This window comes from Papio anubis, chromosome 13 (genome assembly GCF_008728515.1).
Source record: "Papio anubis isolate 15944 chromosome 13, Panubis1.0, whole genome shotgun sequence".
Taxonomy (NCBI): Eukaryota; Metazoa; Chordata; class Mammalia; order Primates; family Cercopithecidae; genus Papio; species Papio anubis.
Genome location: NC_044988.1, coordinates 92,783,044 through 92,800,833, shown reverse-complemented (window position 1 = coordinate 92,800,833; position 17,790 = coordinate 92,783,044). Strand labels below are relative to the sequence as shown.

The 17,790-nt window shown below is 52.1% G+C and overlaps 1 protein-coding gene across 10 annotated transcripts in view; it reads left to right on the top strand.

Annotated features, from left to right (window-relative positions):
- DENND1A (DENN domain containing 1A) overlaps positions 1-17,790 on the top strand; it is a 544,832-nt gene that overhangs the window by 511,998 nt on the left and 15,044 nt on the right. For 8 of the 10 annotated variants that reach the window (XM_031654868.1, XM_031654871.1, XM_003911253.4 and 5 more), the window contains one exon: positions 8,439-8,527. In XM_031654868.1, the coding sequence (XP_031510728.1) occupies positions 8,439-8,527 (89 nt within the window). Of the gene's footprint in view, positions 1-1,323; positions 1,378-8,438; positions 8,528-10,460; positions 11,479-17,790 lie in introns of those variants that run through there. The other 2 variants (XM_031654873.1, XM_021927797.2) reach the window with 2 other exon arrangements.

The window sequence follows — 17,790 nt, the reverse complement described above, 5'->3', positions numbered from 1 at the left end:
GTGCAATGGCACGATCTCGGCTCACTGCAACCTCCGCCTTCCGGGTTCTAGCAATTCTTCCACCCCAGCCTCCCGAGTAGCTGGGATTACAGGCGTGCGCCATCATGCCCGGCTAATTTTTGTATTTTTGTATAGATGGGGTTTCACCATGTTGGCCAGGCTGGTCTTGAACTCCTGACCTCAGGTGGTCCGCCCGCCTCGGCCTCCCAAAGTGCTGGGATTTAGAGCACATCTTAACGTGGACCGGCCACATGGGACATTGGCTCCTGTTTTGGCTGAGGCAAGTCTGGATTGTGTCCAGTTAGATGTATCTTTGTGATGTATCTTGTTAGATGTATCAGAAAGATACGTCTAACCTGAGTGATACATTCCGACCTGAGTGACGGAATGGGCAGAAAATAACCGGAAGCCTCCTGGGGATTGCTGTGGGTCCACGGCCTGGGTCTCGCGTGAATTTTCACTTTCCTTACTCGGCCTCCCTGTGTCCCACGCATGCGAGAGCATCAAGACAGGCAGGCTGTTGAAAGGACACTGCTGGGCTTTCAAGATAAAGGGTTTGAGGGGAGAGCTGAGAAGTCTCTGCTCTACCGGTTTTGATTCAAATCCTGATTTCAGAAGCCAATCATTTTGTACAAATTGTATTTGTTCATCAGACATTTGTTGAGCAGATTTTTTCCCCAAGTACCACAGAGCCTGCAGGCACAGGGATGAGCCCCCTTGGAGACGGACCTGTAAAAGGTTCCGTGGGAGCAGGGGTGAGGGACCACATAACAGGAGGCACGAGGCAGCATCCGACCTGACGGGCTCTTGAAGGACAGGTACACGTTTGCCAGGCCAATCTGGCTGGAGCAGCTCATTCCACCCGGAGGGCAGGCAGGAAACAAGGCATGGGTGAAGGCTGAGAAAAGTCTGTGTGGGGCACAGTGGGATCGTGGTCTTGGGGGACATGCAGTGCCAGCCCCGAGCCTTGAGCAGGCGCCCAAGGACAGGACAGGGCGTGAGAGGTCTGGAGAGGAGGTGGGCTGGCCCTATTGCACCTGGGAAGGGCCCCCAGCCTGTGTGGAGCATAGTGGAGGGCGGAGCTGGGGGCCCTGTTGGGAAATGATTGCAGTAACCAGGCTGGAAACAAGGCTAGAAGGAAAGAATGAGTAGGGGAGATGGCTTCAGAAGGTGGACAGTGGGGGTGAGGCGGGAGGCGTCGAGGATGGCCCTCTGGCTCTGGCTCTGGCTTGGGTGACTGGGTGCCTTCCCCCAGGCCGTGTGTAGAAATGCATTGAGCCTTCTCAGTGCATCCTGATGTTTTAAGTTTCCACTTTAATGCAGCTGCAGAGACTGCGTCCCACCCGACCGCCTCCCAAGATACAGCGCTCGAGGCCCGTGAGTAACTGGTGGTTCTGCCCTCCCCACCTAACACTGCCTGAGCCATTCTCCCCTCAGCCTGACTAAACCTCCAGAGTTTGGACCCTCCTGCCTGGCAAAAGGAAACTGGGAATTGGGTTTTTCAGCTTCCCTCTCTGTGTGGCATGAACTTGAGCTTGCATTTTCTGGGCTTCTCTCGCTTTTTTGTGAATAAGTTTGGTGATTTGCAGATCAGAGCCATAGGTAGCAAGGGGGCCACTGTGTGGTGTGTGTGCTGTGTATGCATCCTTTGAGCAAGCCTCACAGGGTGAGCAAGGGGTTGAAAACCTTCCTCCATACCCCTGTTCCTCACAAAGGAAGCAGAAGTCCAGGGACAAGGGTCTCATTCCTGCCAGATCTGGGTCTGGAAATACATTTGTACCTTCCCATGGGTAGAGGCTGTGTCCAGAGAGTACGGAACCCGCTCATATGGAGACAGGTACTGCTCCCTTGCCAGGCCTTCCCTGGAGATCCACCTTCCCATGTAAAGTGCCAGGTAAGGGGAGTGGTGGTGTACGCCTCTAGTCCTAGCTACTCAGGAGGCTAAGATGGGAGGATCACTTGAGCCCAGGAGGTTGAGGCTACAGTGAGCTATGATTGTGTCACTGTACTTCAGCCTGGGTGACAGAGCAAGACCCTGTCTCTTTAAAAAAAAAAAAAAAGCCAAGTAAGGATGGAGAAGCAGGACAACATGTGATAAAGCCACCGTCACCTGGGAATGGGGTGGGAGGTGAGAGAGATCTGTCCATGGAAAAAGATTGGGTCCGGGTCCCGTGTTAAGCATCAGTGGAGCCGTTTTCCATGGTAGGTCAGATTTCGGCCTTGCTGAGCCATGCGAACTTTGGCAGGTGCTTTGAAAGTGGGAAACCTTCCAGGACCTTTTGGTGAGGGCTGTTTACCAAGAGAAAAGTTTCTCCATCTACCATTCAGTGTGGCCACCACTCTGTGGCCAACCAAAGAGTACCCCACAACCCAGTGTCCTAGCCCTCCCACCCTCTGCAATGCACATGTTCAAATCCATCTCGTGAAGGCCAAGAGGCCGGGGCATGCAGGTGACCAGGTGGACTGTGTCTGTTCACCTGGGGAGATGCACCCAGCATCCACCGGGCAGCTGCTCTCTGGGTGGATGTTGGCCATTCTGTGGCATAGGTTTCCTTTCCTTCCCTTACCTGCTGTGGATGGGAATTAGAGGGCTAGAGGGGAGGCCTGGGGGACTTAGATACCTTCCCCTATGACCGTCGTGAGTCCATACTCCCAGCCACATACGACAATGGATCCATCGCGTATCCCCAGTTACACTGTGGTTGGCCCAAAACCCCATCGGCACAGCTGGCAAGGAGCTAGAATATGTCTGCTCACTGTCACTGGAAAGAAGACAGAAGCAGCAACAAGAAACTGCTTTGGGGGACAGGAGGCCCCTTCTAAGCAACCTTGTGTGACTAGTGAGAGTTTCAGTATAGTCCTTAACAGCACGGATTTGGGAGGCCGACAGAGCTAGGCTTGAATGCTAAAGTCATGTGACTCTGGCAAGCACTGAAGCTCTCTGAGTCTGATTTCACCTCCGGGGCTGTGCCTTCATTCCTAGAGGGGTTTCATGAGAAGGAAAGTGGATGACATTTGTAGAACACACACAGTAACAGTTCTTATTTTTATTTTTATTTTTTTCTTTGAGACGGAGTCTCACCCCGTCGCCCAGGCGGGAGTGCAGTGGCGTGATCTTGGCTTATTCACACCATTCTCCTGCCTCAGCCTCCCAAGTAGCTGGGACTACAGGTGCCCACCACCACGTCCAGCTAATTTTTTTGTATTTTTAGTAGAGACGGGGTTTCACCGTATTAGCCAGGATGGTCTCGATCTCCTGACCTTGTGATCCGCCCGCCTCGGCCTCCCAAAGTGCTGAGATTACAGGTGTGAACCACCATGCCTGGACAACAGTTCTTATTCTTAACAGGTTTTTGCATCTTACAGCTTCTAAGGAACGGCCCAGTTTATTAATAACCATCACTTGCCTAGGATTTTATAGTCAGCAAATCATTCTTAGGTACCTCATCCCAGCTGCGCCTCACAGTAGCTCAGTGAAGTAGGCACTGTCACCACCCTGTTTAGCAATGAGCAAACTGATGCTTGGTAACTTAACCCAGGTTCCTCAACTGCAAATAAGGTCATCTGGACTCTAGAACCTGTAGTCTTGCCAGTATTCCAAGCTCTCTGGACCCTCCGTCTTCTGCCTGGGACCAGAAGAGTTTCAGCTTTCGGTTTGTTTCGGATTTTAGAATATTTGCATGATACTTCCTGGTTGTGTGCCCCTAATCCAAAATCTAGAATCCTCCAGTGAGCGTTTCCTATAGCATCATGTTGGGGCTCAAGAAGTCTTGGATTTTGGCGTGTTTCAGATCTCTGATTTTCAGATTAGGGATGCTCAACCTATATAAAATGCTGGGAGAAGGAAAAAAAATTCAGTCAAGAAAAAAAGTAATGAGTAGCGGCTGAACTGTCTGCAGAATCTCCAGTGCCATGTTAGGTCTGGCAGAGACACAGAGGAGAAGAGAATTAATATTCATTGAGCACCTTTTCTGGTGCCTAGGACTGTGCTGGGCACTTGTGTCATTACTGTCTCATTTGTCCAGCCCAGAGCAGGCAGATGCCATCTCCCTAATTTGTAGCCAACACCACAGGGATGATGACAGGCCTGATGATAAGTCCTGCCTTTGAGCCCAGCTTGCCTCTCTCCACTGTCTCTTTGTTTTCTACCAAACAGCCTCCCCTTAAGCCAAAGTCAGCAGCAGGTAGCTCTCGGTGTTCCCCTTTGAGGCTTGGCATCCAAGGCGGGCACAGAATCTTGAAAGTCATGATTCAGGCCGGGCACGGTGGCTCAAGCCTGTAATCCCAGCACTTTGGGAGGCCGAGACAGGCGGATCACGAGGTCAGGAGATCGAGACCATCCTGGCTAACACGGTGAAACCCCGTCTCTACTAAAAAAATACAAAAAACTAGCCGGGCGAGGTGGCGGCGCCTGTAGTCCCAGCTACTCGGGAGGCTGAGGCAGGAGAATGGCGTAAACCTGGGAGGCGGAGCTTGCAGTGAGCTGAGATCCGGCCACTGCACTCCAGCCTGGGCGACAGAGCGAGACTCCGTCTCAAAAAAAAAAAAAAAAGTCATGATTCAGGGAAGGATCACTCCCCTTGGAAGAGTTCAAGTATTGGAGACAGCAACAGTGGACTCTGTTTTCTCACCGGTGTGAGGATCTGTGCAGATTTGGGGGTGGGCTGCCACATCCATTGGCAACCGAGGACTCGGGAGACAGATGCTGTGAGAGACACTGAGTAGCAGCTGCCTCAGGCTCTGAGCTAATGCAGGAGGTGACTAGCCTGGTGCTAGCTTTGGCCGAACCTCCTGGATTGATGGCCTGCCGAATAGGCGGGATGCCTGGGAGAACCAGCTCTCCTAGCCTTGGAAGTCAGAGAGGCCTGCCCTGGTTTGAATTACAGCTTGGCCACTTCCTGGCTGTGCGACCTTAGGCAGGATCCTCACCTTCTCTGAGCCTTAGTTTCATCATCTGTAAAATGGGTTTAACAATAGAGGTTGTATATGTATAGCGCCTAGCATGGTCCCTGGCGTGTCCTCCGAACTTATTCTGCCAAGCGGTAGCACTAAGAGACCAATTTGGGAGTCACAGAAGGTTTATGCTTTCTGGGCCCCTAAGGACCATTTATTCTACATGCATTTATGCAAGTATTTCCAGTGGACCCTGCTACAGACTAGGTGGGAACCGGGGAGACTCAGCATATAGAACCCCCTGAGGGCCTCGAAGAGGACAGCCTGCCAAGCTCCCATGTCAGGAGCCATCAGCCTCCAGTGTGGCTTTGCTGGGTCACGTAGCCACAAACGTTCAGGACAGAAGTGCAGCCGTTGGCCCGGGGTAGCAGGGGCGGGGGAGGCTCTAGCCATTCAGCCTTTCTGGAAGGAGCTTTGTAGCCTGGCACCTGTGGCTGGAGTTCAGATGTTACCCGAGGATTTGGGCTTTCTTTTTAAAAACAAGAAAAAGGAAAGAGCAGAAGAAAACCATGCCAGCGCCTCCTGGACGAAGGGAGAGGCAGACTGCCGTCGGCCTGCGTGTGAAGCGCTTTATAAGCTCTGTATTTATTATTTCTTGCTCACCATTAAAATCAAATGTACTCAGTGCTTTTGTATTCAATACACATTTAACCCTGCCGACTTAAGATTTCTCAGGTTTTAAATCCAGTGGGGAATTGGCTGGCTTCCCAAGTTTCCCCTCCAGTCCCCCTTGAACAGAGCTGGAAATCTCTGTTTAGCATTTTCTCCCCTGGCGCGGCTGGGATCCTCACACTGGTGGGGCCAGTCACTGTTGTGTGTGCCTGTGGGTTTCTTCCTTCATCCCCCATACCCACCCTTCCTAAGCACCCCAGAAAGATGGGTGTGATGGCTGAAATATGACAAGACTTGTCTGCATAGTCTGTGATTCAGGCTTCATTAATAAACCGTTTTGTCTGTATGTGTCTGTGCCTGGTTGTGGCCCGCCGCCATGCACGTGCGAGGGTGCGTGTGCGTGAGTGTGTGATTCATACGTGTGCCTTCACCTCTTGCGCGTGCCTCTGTGAGTGTGCATTTCTGAGATAGTGTTTACATGGAAGTCTGGAGGCCTCAATATATCTCGGGATGGTCATGTCTGTGAGTGTAATTTTGTGTCTGGCTTGTCCACACCAGTCAGGTGTGTGTAACTCTGGGTAGGTCAGCAGCTGTGCTGGTGACCAACCGCCTCTGGGTCTGGCGTGTCTTCCTCTCCCTCCCCAGCCTCCGCGGCTCCGGCTCTGTGCTCCCCACCCCCGCCCCTCCCCCACTGCTCTGTCTGTTTTATCATCCCTAATGAAGCAGTCTCCTCCACCGATCCCGCTGATTGCCAACCCATTCCTTTTGTTTGTTGGCGCTGAGCCATTCAGCGGCACTCTGACAGCTCAGCTCGTCTAATTAGCTCTGTTGTTCTTTTTCCCCATGTTTCACCACGTTGCAAGTTCAGTTGAAGTTGCCACAAACTTAATCCCCCCATTTCAGCCACAAGTTCACATTCTTAACCCGCCTTTATTGTAGCAAGGAGCAGCCCTGTGCAAGGACGAGCTGACAGGCCTTAAAGTCTGACCTTTCCTGAAAGCTCTGCCCCAGGGCCCCCCGGGGCAGGGGCAGAACTGCTCCTTCACCCTACCCACACTCCCGCCTTTTGTGGGGAGAAGTTGGGGGTGGGGATCATTCCAGCCAGGTGACCCTGTTGACCAGCTGCCAGAGCTGGGGAAACCAGTTCAGAGTTAGAAGAGGTGCGGGGATATCCACTTGTTTATTCAGCACATGTTGCCTGAATGTGAGCTGTGTGGCAGGCACAGTTCTAATCACGATGATACTAGCAACGTCATTATGCACTTCTCAGATTCCGAGCAGCAATGTTCACTTGTTTCTAAAAATCTTGCTGAGCGACCATGACACCCAAGGCAGTCCACAGAATGCGAGGCAGGGATAAGAGAATCCTAAAACTCATCTTCTAACTCAGAGACACCCACTCTTCGTCTTCCTTTTGTTGTTGACAAGAAGGGACATCCAGGTCACAGAGGAGCAGGATGAACATTTATTGAGCCCCCACTGTGTACCAGACCCCATGCGGGGACTTTCCCTGTATCCGGTCTTCACAATCACCCCATAGACGAAGACAGCCAGTTTGGTGGAATGCATTTGGTGTTTACCACATCCCTGATCTGCCAAACCAGTCTGAGATCAGACTGGCCACTCCACAGGAAAAACTTTGGTTAGATCACACGTGCACAGACCTGAGGGCTTGATGAGACTCCATAAAAACTTGTCTTTTATGCAGCCAGCTTCTGTCATCTGTGTTCCTAAGCCATTGTGCTGTGTCACCCACAAGCTTCTGGGGGGCGGGAGGTGTGATGTTCAGGAGAAGGGGCGGGCAGGAAATGGAGTGTGTGCCTGCTGTCCTTCCCTGTCTTGTCCTGGAAACTCAGCAGCTGTGGCATCCCATCCGTGGAGAAAGCAAGCCCCCTGCCCCGGCAGGCTTGGTGGTTTTTATCGGCAATGAAATTCAGAGATAGACTTTCTCAGCTTAGCTCTCAACCCATCCCTCTCAGGCACTGGGAGTGTACAGAGATGGCCGTGCCAAATTAAAGCCGTGGAATGTCCATTGGACCAAATGAGTATACTTCTAAGGGTACCTACAAATTCTCAGCCTAACATCCGTCACGGGCTCTGGCAGGGGATGAGGGTGCCTTTCTCCGTGGGCCCTCATCTTGGTTTTCAGAGGCAGTAGGTAGGAAAAACCCATCCCGCTGTTGCAGCAGCAGCTGTGGAGCTAGGAAGCTGGGTCCTTCCTGATGTGCCCGCTGGAGACCCTCCCACTAGGTCTGCTCAGTGCATGTAGCTACGCAAGATGGGCAGCATCCAGGCTGAACCCTGCTGGGAGGACCGGCACGGGGATGCCCTGGGAAACAGAAAGACGATTTGTAGTGGCACTCTCTCATGCCTCTCTTATTTAGAGAGGAAAATAAGCACCCTGTGATTCTGTTGTAAAAAGAGCAAACTAAGCATGTGCACCCTAAAAACAGGTGTGAGCACAACCTTTTCTTTCTACAAAACCAGCTTCTGGGCGTCAGAGGAAGATGAGAGGGAATTGTCATTGATAAGGGCCTCTTGGTTCTGGGTCCTATGTAGACATCATCTCATTGGACCCTCACTGCAGCCCTGCAAGGAAGCCAGTGGAACTATCCTCATCTTGCAGATGAAGAAACCGAGCTTTCCAGGAGCACCTTTCTGATTTAAATAGACCACAGAATTCCAGTTAATGTGTCTATCTGCTGCCTATTAGATGGTGATACTTCTGTGATAGGCTGGGCTATTGTAACCTGTAGCTTTGAAATTTCCTAAACATTTTTGGGGGGTGGGGGCGTTTATCCAAATCTTCAGAATGTTCCTGTATGGCTTTTCCAACTCACTCCTTCTTGGGGTCTCCCCCTGTACTCCTCTAGGTGCGCCCACCTCGTCCTCATGTTGTTAAGAGACCAAAGAGCAACATCACAGTGGAAGGCCAGAGGACGTCTGTGCCGAGCCCTGAGCAGTGAGTATCGCGCCTCTCCCCTGTGTCTGCAAGAACCCTCTGTCTGCGGGGCCAGCACTTTGTGGAGCTCCAGCGTGTAGCCCTGGCCTTTGTGAGGCTTCCCCGGGGCCCCCAGTGGGTGTTTCACAAAGGGGTCATTCAGCGAACAAGGCTTGATCTCTTACTCGGTCTGGTTGTCACACTAGCGGGAGGCCCCAGAGGCCAGGGAGCCAGGCACTTGGGCTGGATTTCGAGTGGTGGGGTCCAAAGCGTACTTGGCTGGGTTCAGAAGAAGGTCCTAGGCCTCTTGTGCTGAACATACCGAGTCAGTAGGTAAGGGTTAGAACCTGGTGAAGGAGGCCAAGTGTTAAACTGGGTCCACCCACCTTCCTAGGCCTCCATGGCCGAGATCTGTACACAGGACTGCCCTTATCCACTGCCCCAGCCCCATCAGGACCCTTTGCCCACCTGTGCTGGAGCATTTATGTTACTGTGGTTTTTCTTTTCTTTCTTTTTTTTTTTTTTTTGAGACGGAGTCTTGCTCTGTTGCCCAGGCTGGAGTGCAGTGGCTGGATCTCAGCTCACTGCAAGCTCCGCCTCCCGGGTTCACGCCATTCTCCTGCCTCAGCCTCCCAAGTAGCTGGGACTACAGGCGCCCGCCACCGCGCCCGGCTAGTTTTTTTGTATTTTTTAGTAGAGACGGGGTTTCACTGTGTTAGCCAGGATGGTCTCGATCTCCTGACCTCGTGATCCGCCCGTCTCGGCCTCCCAAAGTGCTGGGATTACAGGCTTGAGCCATCGCGCCCACCCGGCCCACTATGGTTTTTCTTACACATCTCCCTGAGATGCCGCGCTCCCTGGGTGTTATGCCCGGCACTTCCCGTAGGACTGACCTAGAGTCACCCGCCCAGGAGGCGTGGGGTAGATGAGGTGAATGAGGGAGGCAGAAAGACAAGCAGTGGCCTGAGGTGGAGCTGCCTGTGGGGGGCGAGGCAGAAGGCTGCAGACAGCCCCGAGTCCAGACCAGAGCCGTCTGCAGAAGGTAGTGCTGCTTCCCTTTGTCTGCAAGGCTCACAGCCCTCGGTCTCTATCCAGACAACTCAGTGACTACACCCTGGCTTCCTGTGATGCCTTGAAAAAGTGCATGAGTTCATCTTGGTCTAGGATTGTTGGAGGAGTCAGAAAAATTACCCCAGGGATCCTGAAGTCATTGGGGTGGAAAGGGGAAGGCCCCCGTGTCTGGCTGGCTCTCAGAAAATGTCTCAGGGAAAGAAGGTAAGGGACATGGCAGGTCCTAGACAGAATTGGAGTGAGAAGGGGGAAAAATGATTTCAAACTGTCAAGCTGGGGCCTAACCCAAGTTTCAGTTCACTTCAGCTCCCTGGGATTCTCTGGTTAATAGTAAGGGGAAGGAATCAGCCCACCCACACAGCCCTCAGACTTTGCCCAGAACGTCCTGGAATTATGTGTGCGTGCGTGTGTGTGTGTGTGTGTGTGTGTGTGCACGTGCTTGCACACAAGGATGCTAAGTTATGAGAAATTTGGAAGAGAGGACTCCTGAAGTTGGATTAAGTTTAACTTTTGCTCTGCACAATAGCCTGGTGGGAACATTGAGGGATGGATTATGATTGCCCCCTTGTGGAGAGAATGCTGCATGGCACCTGAGTGCCTCCGACTACAGATTCTTCCTTAAGGGGATGAAATTTGTCACATGTCTTTAAAGTCACACCTTTAAAACTGAACTAAGCCTTTTAGACACTGTACCAGGATACAAGGTCACAGGCCTGTTGATATTGAGATGTAAACCCAGAATATTCTCGCATTACACAGAAACACCATTGCAACACCAGCTACACTCCACATCCTACAGAAAAGCATTACCCATTTTGTGGCCAAGTTCCCGATGAGAGGCTGGACCTCTTCATCACATTGACTTACGCCATTGCCTTTCCAGACTGGGCAGAGGGGCTGACTCCGAAGTGTGTGCCAAACAGCCAGTGTCTGATGATCCCATTTTCCTGCTTATCACCTGAGCCGTGTCAGTATCACTTTCGGGTTTGTTAGTTGGTTAGTTGTTTCAATATGCCCTGTTTTCTACTTCTGTTGGGAAATATTTGGAGTTGAAATAAACCAGTGGGAGCTTGGGAGCCAGTCTGGTGGTTGACAAACTAACAGTGATAGAAAACAAATGACAGGTTTTCTGTGAGCATATGTCACAGCGGCTCGGGCCCACAAGGAGATAGAGGGGTACGTTTCAGGACATCATTCCAAGGGTTTCTGTTCAAGTGTGTTTAACGAGGAAGGGGAGGTTGTTCTCCCATAATGCCAGTGGCATTTCTGGTGCAATCCGGGTGTTTTTCTACGCCTCTTCCCATGCTGCCTCCCCACCCCCCCACTGTGCTCCGCCCCTTCCAAATGCCATGTCACAACAGCACTTGGATGTGTTTTTCTCAACTGTCATCAGCTCCAGCTGGCAGGACCAACTTCTTGAAACACAGGAAGCATCCAGCGGAAAATATTTTAATAAAACAGACTCCTCATAAAATATTGTTCGGGGGAGGGGGGAAGAAACCGACTCCACCAATCTGTCGGCATTGTATTGGGAGATGTGAGAAGCCAGGCCGGCAGCAGGGGCCCGGTCCTAATGGGCCTTTGTTGGGTGGTGGTTCCGTGTTGGGCACACAGACTCGGTGCCTGGCCCTTTAATCTGGCCTGGGTTTTCTTGAATCACAGATCTTCATCTCCACTGGGAATATCAAAGTGCTTGGGAAACTTAGAGGACCAGGGCCGCAGAAGGGGATGCAGGATCTTTGAAGTGGAGGGAAGAGATCCATTCCTCCTGACTTATTGCCCCAACTCTCACTTCCAATTGCACATTAAATAATCCCAGCACTTTGGGAGGCCAAAACGGGCGGATCACCTGAGGTCAGGGGTTCGAGACCAGCCTGGGCAACATGGTGAAACCCCGTCTCTACTAAAAGTACAAAAATTAGCCGAGTGTGGTGGTGCACCCCTGTAATTCCAGCTACTCGGGAGGCTGAGGCACAAGAATCACTTGAACTGAGGAGGCGTAGGCTGCCGTGAACTGAGATCATACCACAGCACTCCAGCCTGTGCAACAGAGAATCTGTCTCAAAAATAAAATAACCAGCTCTATGGACAGCAAGATGGCGCTGATTGAGAGCAAGATTGTCTCCTGGAATAGCTGACTCTCTGGCCAGTCCACCCGTGAAGTTCATTTCTTCCTTCTCAGCGGATGTCCATCCCTCCGTCGTTCCATCTGTCCATTCATGCATTCATTCATTCAGCAAGTAACTTTGAAAACCTACTAGGCACAAGCACGTAATATTTTTTTTAAAGGAGGACTTAAAAGGGAGTTCCCATGCTGACCCTTGGTTGACTTGCATTTTCCCAAAATGAAATTTTCCTGTGTCAAATTTTCTTTCTGAATCAACGGTAGGTTTCCTAGCCCCTTAAAACTGGCCGTTGACAATTGGAAAAAGACTTCAAAAAGATTTCCGGGGGAAACATTCCCTCTACTCTTCAGGTGACATTACTTGGTTAATATGCAGTTACTAAATCTCTTCAAGAAGTACTGGCTACTTCCATTACTATTCAGAGCACAGCTAGCTGATGGGATGCCCCGGGCTTCCCTGGGGCAGGGATCAGGGTAGGAGGGATCCTGCAGGAGAGGCTGTGGGTTAGACACCAGTCAGCAGGGGGTACAGTGGAGCACCCATTGATTTCTAGGCCCTCTTGGGCTAGCATCGTTTCTTCCAGAGTGGGAGCTCAGGCTCAGAACGTGGATTTGACCAGTCTTCCCAAGGTCACCCAGTTGAAAAGTGACTGGGCCAGCATTCACAATTCTTGATTTCATTCTCTCCATGACACTCTTGATGCTGTCCTTGGAACGGGGCCCTTGAGGGTCCGTCTTTAGGCTGGCTTTGCCCAGAGAGAGCTCCACATCCTAAAATGAGATGGCCTGTCTAGCAGGCCACCCTTCCTCTCTGGTTCCCTGAAGGCTGGGGTTCAGTCTGAACTGGATCTGTTCAGTCTTCTTACCACCAAAGAAACCATGTGCGCTCGTGCCTGACTGTTTCTTCTTGGGGAAGGAAAGAGAAATGACATTTACCAAACATCCCTTAAGATTGTCAAAGGTATTAGCTGGGCATGATGCCATGTGCCTGTGGTCCCAGCTAGTTGGGAGGCTGAGGCATGAGAGTCGCTTGACCCCTGGGGAGTTGAAGGTTGCAGGGAGCTGAGATCATGACACTGCAGTCCACCCTGGGCCTCAGAGTGAGACCCTATCTCAAAAAATAAAATAAAAAAGATTGTCAGAGGTAGGTGGTAGCTTTCCCATTGAACAGACAGAAAAATTGAGGCTCAGAGAGACTTTCAGTAACTTGCCCAAGGTTTCTCGGGGCCAGAAAATGGTAGGATCGGATGTCTGATGACGGAGGCCTGGTCCATTCTTCTCTACTATCCAGGCTTTCTGTTAAGACCTAATTATTCTCATGTGCTTCTCTGACTAGTGGGGATGATGGCTGTGGCAGTGAGGTTCACAGCTTCCCTCCTATTAAAAGTGGGCCATGGCCAGGTGCGGTGGCTCACGCCTGTAATCCCAGCACCTTGGGAAGCTGAGGAGGGTGGATCACTTGAGGTCAGGAGTTCAAGACCAGCCTGGCCAATATGGTGAAACCCCATCTCTACTAAAAATACAAACAATTAGCTGGGTGTGGTGACACATGCTTGTAATCCCAGTTACTAGGGAGGCTGAGGCAGGAGAATCGCTTGAACCCAGGAGGTGGAGCTTGCAGTGAGCCGAGATCACACCGCTGCACTCCAGCCTGAGTAACAGGACAAGACTCTGTCTCAAAAAAAAAAAAAAAAAAACCAGAAATAAAACAGGCTGTGGTGGTTTCTGCGGGCTGTGCACGGCTGCCAGGCCCCAAGTTATTTTCCTTTTGGCCTGCCAGATATAGGGGAATTGCCCGTCCAACTAGGTGCTTGGAAAGAGCCAATGGCAGGCTCTGAAAGGCAGCGTTGTGGTCTGAGCTGCCGGGCCCCTCAGGGTGGCACACTGTATGCAGACTAAGGCCAAGGCAGGGAGTGACACATTGATCCTGGGAAGCATCTCTCTGCCAGGCAGCTAGTCATTTGTTCCCTGCTGGGAGGCGGCAGTACGGGCTGGGGCACTGGCCCTCACAGAGTTGCTGAGAGTATGGAGGGAGATAATTATAGGCGTCTGCCACCTGTTTAATCTTCACAGCCCAGATATAGGGCTGTCTTCTGAGTCTTAAGGGTTAAGGGGCTTGCAGCTGGTTGTGGATCCGACGTGCCCCTCCTGACCACCTGCAGGCAGAGCCAAGTTCTTTCCACTGCACACCTTGTCTCCTAGTGGGTGAGACACTGAACACCCTCCAGTCACGTGAGGGTCTTGACTGGCTACATCCTAGTTATTTGAAGTTCCACTGTACTAAGTAAGAAGGGTCCAGACTCAGCCACCAGGGCCCAGGGCTGTTGCCCAGCTCACCTCTCTGGCCAAATCTATGCAAAATCTGCTCTTTTCAGGTAATTTCTGGTTTGTGAAAATTACCTGGTAGCCTAATAGACAATCTGGAATGTTAGGGGAAAGAGGCAAATTCATTCTGAATCCCATTACTTTCATTCCACTACTTATTAGCATTCCTGGAGATCCCTGCCCAGTCTTTATCCTGCATGTCTTTTACAGAGCTGCAACTTCCTTGCAATATGCCAGCATGTGGACTTGTTCCTTGTGTCTCTGTGACCTCTGTTGTCTGTGACTGCAGAGGATCTCATTGTGTGTATGCTCGTGGTCTGCATAACTATTGCCCTCATACTGGATCTTTACATCCTTTCCAGGTTTTCATTAATATGAAAAAATGCGAGGGTAAATATCCTTATTCTAGGCTGGGCACGGTGCCTCATGCTTGTATCCCAGCACTTTGGGAGGCCGAGGTGGGTGGATCACTTGAGGTCAGGAGTTCGAGACCAGCCTGGCCAACATGGTGAAACTCCGTCTCTACTTAAAATACAAAAATTAGCCGGGCGTGGTTGCACACAGTTGTAATCTCAGCTACTCGGGAACCTGAGGCAGGGTAATCACTTGAACCCGGGAGGCAGAGGTTGCAGTGACAGAGATCATGCCACTGCCCTCCAGCCTAGGCAACAGAGTGAGACTCTTAAAAAAAAGAAAAAAGAAATGGAATTATTGACAACTCCCATTAACTGGGAATGTGCTAAGCACTTTATGTACACCATTTCATTTAATCCTCACAAGAAATATGTAGGGGGAGCTCTTATGAGATCTATTTTATAGAAATAGCTGAGACTTCAAGAGATCGTCACTGCCCTTGGTCACACAGCTAGTTAGTAGCAGACCTGAGCCTCAAACATGCCTCTTTAATACCAAAAGCCTTTACCCTTAACTAGTCATTAGAAGATTTCTGCTTCATATTGCCGGACAACTTTCTGAAGAATTGTACCCCCTTATACCCTCACCAGAAGTGGGCTCCTGGACGTCTGGTTCTGATGGACCCAGAGAAACATGTGACTAGCATTCAAACATGCGTCCGAATCCTTCTGGACAAGGAAAACTCCTGCAGGCCATGCTAGCTAGGTAGACAGTCTGTACCCCAAATGCCCAGCCCCTCCTGCCTAGGAATTGGAGTGTCTGATCCTCTGAATTGCACCGCGTGACCCCAGCACCAAAGCCCCAGAAGATTAAAATAAGATCAGAAGAAGCTGCCAGAAGCATTTAGTGAGAAAACCCCGCCTGAAGTCCAGGTCTCAGAATGATTTGCAAGGGACTCTTTGGACACTCGCACACATGCTCTGGCAAAAGCTGGCGTGCTGCTTGTGCACGTTCAACAGCCTCGCCCTCCTCGGGCCTGGGCTCAGCTCAGCCTCGGCAGTTCAGGTGCTCCCAGCTGTGGATCACGAAAGGGTAGAGCAGTTTCCGCCCTGCACAGCCCCACAGCTGCCCTGGGGGCGTGGGCCCATCATTTGGATGGCGGCCTGGTGCATGGGCAGAATTCTGGCATCCAACAGGCCTGAGTCAGCCTTCTGGCCCACCAGGCACCAGCCTGGAGGCTCTGGGCATGTCTCCTGGCCCTCCTTTCTTAACATGGTGCCTATTAACATCTCCAGGAGTGTGGCTGGGGAAAAAGCCCACAGGAGGCACTGGCATCCTGAGTGAGCAGGGCGTGTGGCCTCCCTTCTGGCCTTACCTCTTGAGGTGGCCGCCACAGCCTCAGCACTCTGACACTCCCAACACCTCCCCCACGAACCGCCCACTCTCCTTCCTCCCATGCCCACAATCCCCTGCGCGTCTCCGGATCTGGCAGTGACCTGCCATGTTGTAGTTTTCTCTTTATCTCACACACACACACACACACACACACACACACACAGACACACCAGTAGTCTGTGAGCTCCTCCTCAGCTTTGACTCTCCAACTCCTGGACCACGGCCGAGCCCAGACCTCTGCTCGGAGATGTTTCCTGGGTGAATGAAGAAAGGAATCTGTGGGCCGGGCGCAGTGGCTCAAGCCTGTAATCCCAGCACTTTGGGAGGCGAGGCAGGCCGGATCGAGTCCAGGAGATCCCGAGACCATCCTGGCTAACACGGTGAAACCCTGTCTCTACTATGAAAAATACAAAAATTAGCGGTACAGCGGTGGCGAAGCCTGTAGTCCCAGCCTCAGGAGGCTGAGGCAGGAGAATGGTGACCGGGAGGCGGAGCTTGCAGTGAGCTGAATCCGGCCACTGCACGCCTGGGGGACAGAGAAATGAACTCCGTCTCAAAAAGGAATCTGTGAAGGCAGAGTGTGGCTTGCTGTCAGGTGCCTGGGAGGCCGGGGAGGTGCGTCCAGTGACAACCACAGACAGGTGAAGAGCACCTACTGTGTGCCAGGTGTGATTAGGACGTGCGTATGAAGCTGCCAGTGCATCCCCGGCCCTCTAAGAGCCAAGAACTCTGCTCAGCCCCAGGAGCAAGTCTCCAAGATGCCAGCTGGGCCCTCAGCCCCAGGGGGTAGGGGCAGCTGTCTGGGCTCTACCCCCTGGCAGGGTGCCAGGGCCCACTCCCAGAGCAGCCAGCCGTTCAAACACATGAGCAGAAGGTCACAGACCCAATTAGCAGGGCTAGAGGCCTCTCACTCTCACTCACTCTCTCTCTCTCTCTCTCTCTCTCTCTCTCTCTCTCTCTGTCACACACACACACACACACAGACAGACACACACACACACAGTGGATTCTGCGCTCTGGAGACAAAACCAAGCCTGAAGCCAGCCGTGGAGCCTGAACCTAGACTGGAAAAGCAGGAAGTGCCAAGGACGCCTCACCTCTGCCCGCCCAGCATCCCCACAAAGATCTGCAGCAGCCCAGGAAGACACGGGACCCGTTTGTCTGTCACCGCTTCTGCCTGGTGACTCGGAGGAAAGGACTGTTCTCAGGAACTGTCAGCACGGGGAGTTAATTCCAGCTGGAAACCAAGCCTTGGGGATGCTTTAGGAACAGGGGCCTCATCCTCAAGACATGACTGATTTCAGTCACCCCTGAAAGGCTTTGCCATCCCACCCGAGCCCTCTGCCTCTTCCAGATGCCACATCGCCATTTCTCAAGTGCCTGTTTTGTGCCCAGCAATTTCACAAGTGTCGTCTTGGCTAAACTCCCTGCTCCCCAAAAAATCTTCAGAGCCGGGGCATTCAGCCATGAGGGAGGCACTGCTGTAGCCAGTGGAGTGACGTGCCCTCCATCCAGGATGTGCACCCGGGCAGCCAGGTCCCACGGCCACTGCTTTCTTGCCCCCACCCCATGTTCCCAGAACTCAGTCTCCAGATCTGGGCTCCAGGACGCAGAGGCTGTCCTCGGGGTGAGGGGCCGGTGCTCTGCACAGTGCCTCTTCCCTGCAGAGGAAAGTGCCCCCAAGGCATCCCCAGCTCCGTCTTCCCTCCACCACAGAGCCTGAAGCCCACGTCCCGTGCTCGGGCCACTGCCTATGTGAGTGTCCAGCCAGTGGCCGTGGAAGGGCTTCTCGGGGCATGGGTATGGACATGTGAAATTTGCATTCATGATTTTTGTTGCAAGAAGGAAGGAGTGAACCTACAGACTGAGAAGTAATTAAATAAATGCCTGAATAAAGGCTGGAGAAGCCAAGGGCATAACCCAAGAGAGGGGGATGGGCAGCCAGACATGCTTCCTGCTTGACTGCTGCCACCCCAAGGCCTTGCCCCACCCCTAAACTTACACATAACCTCTC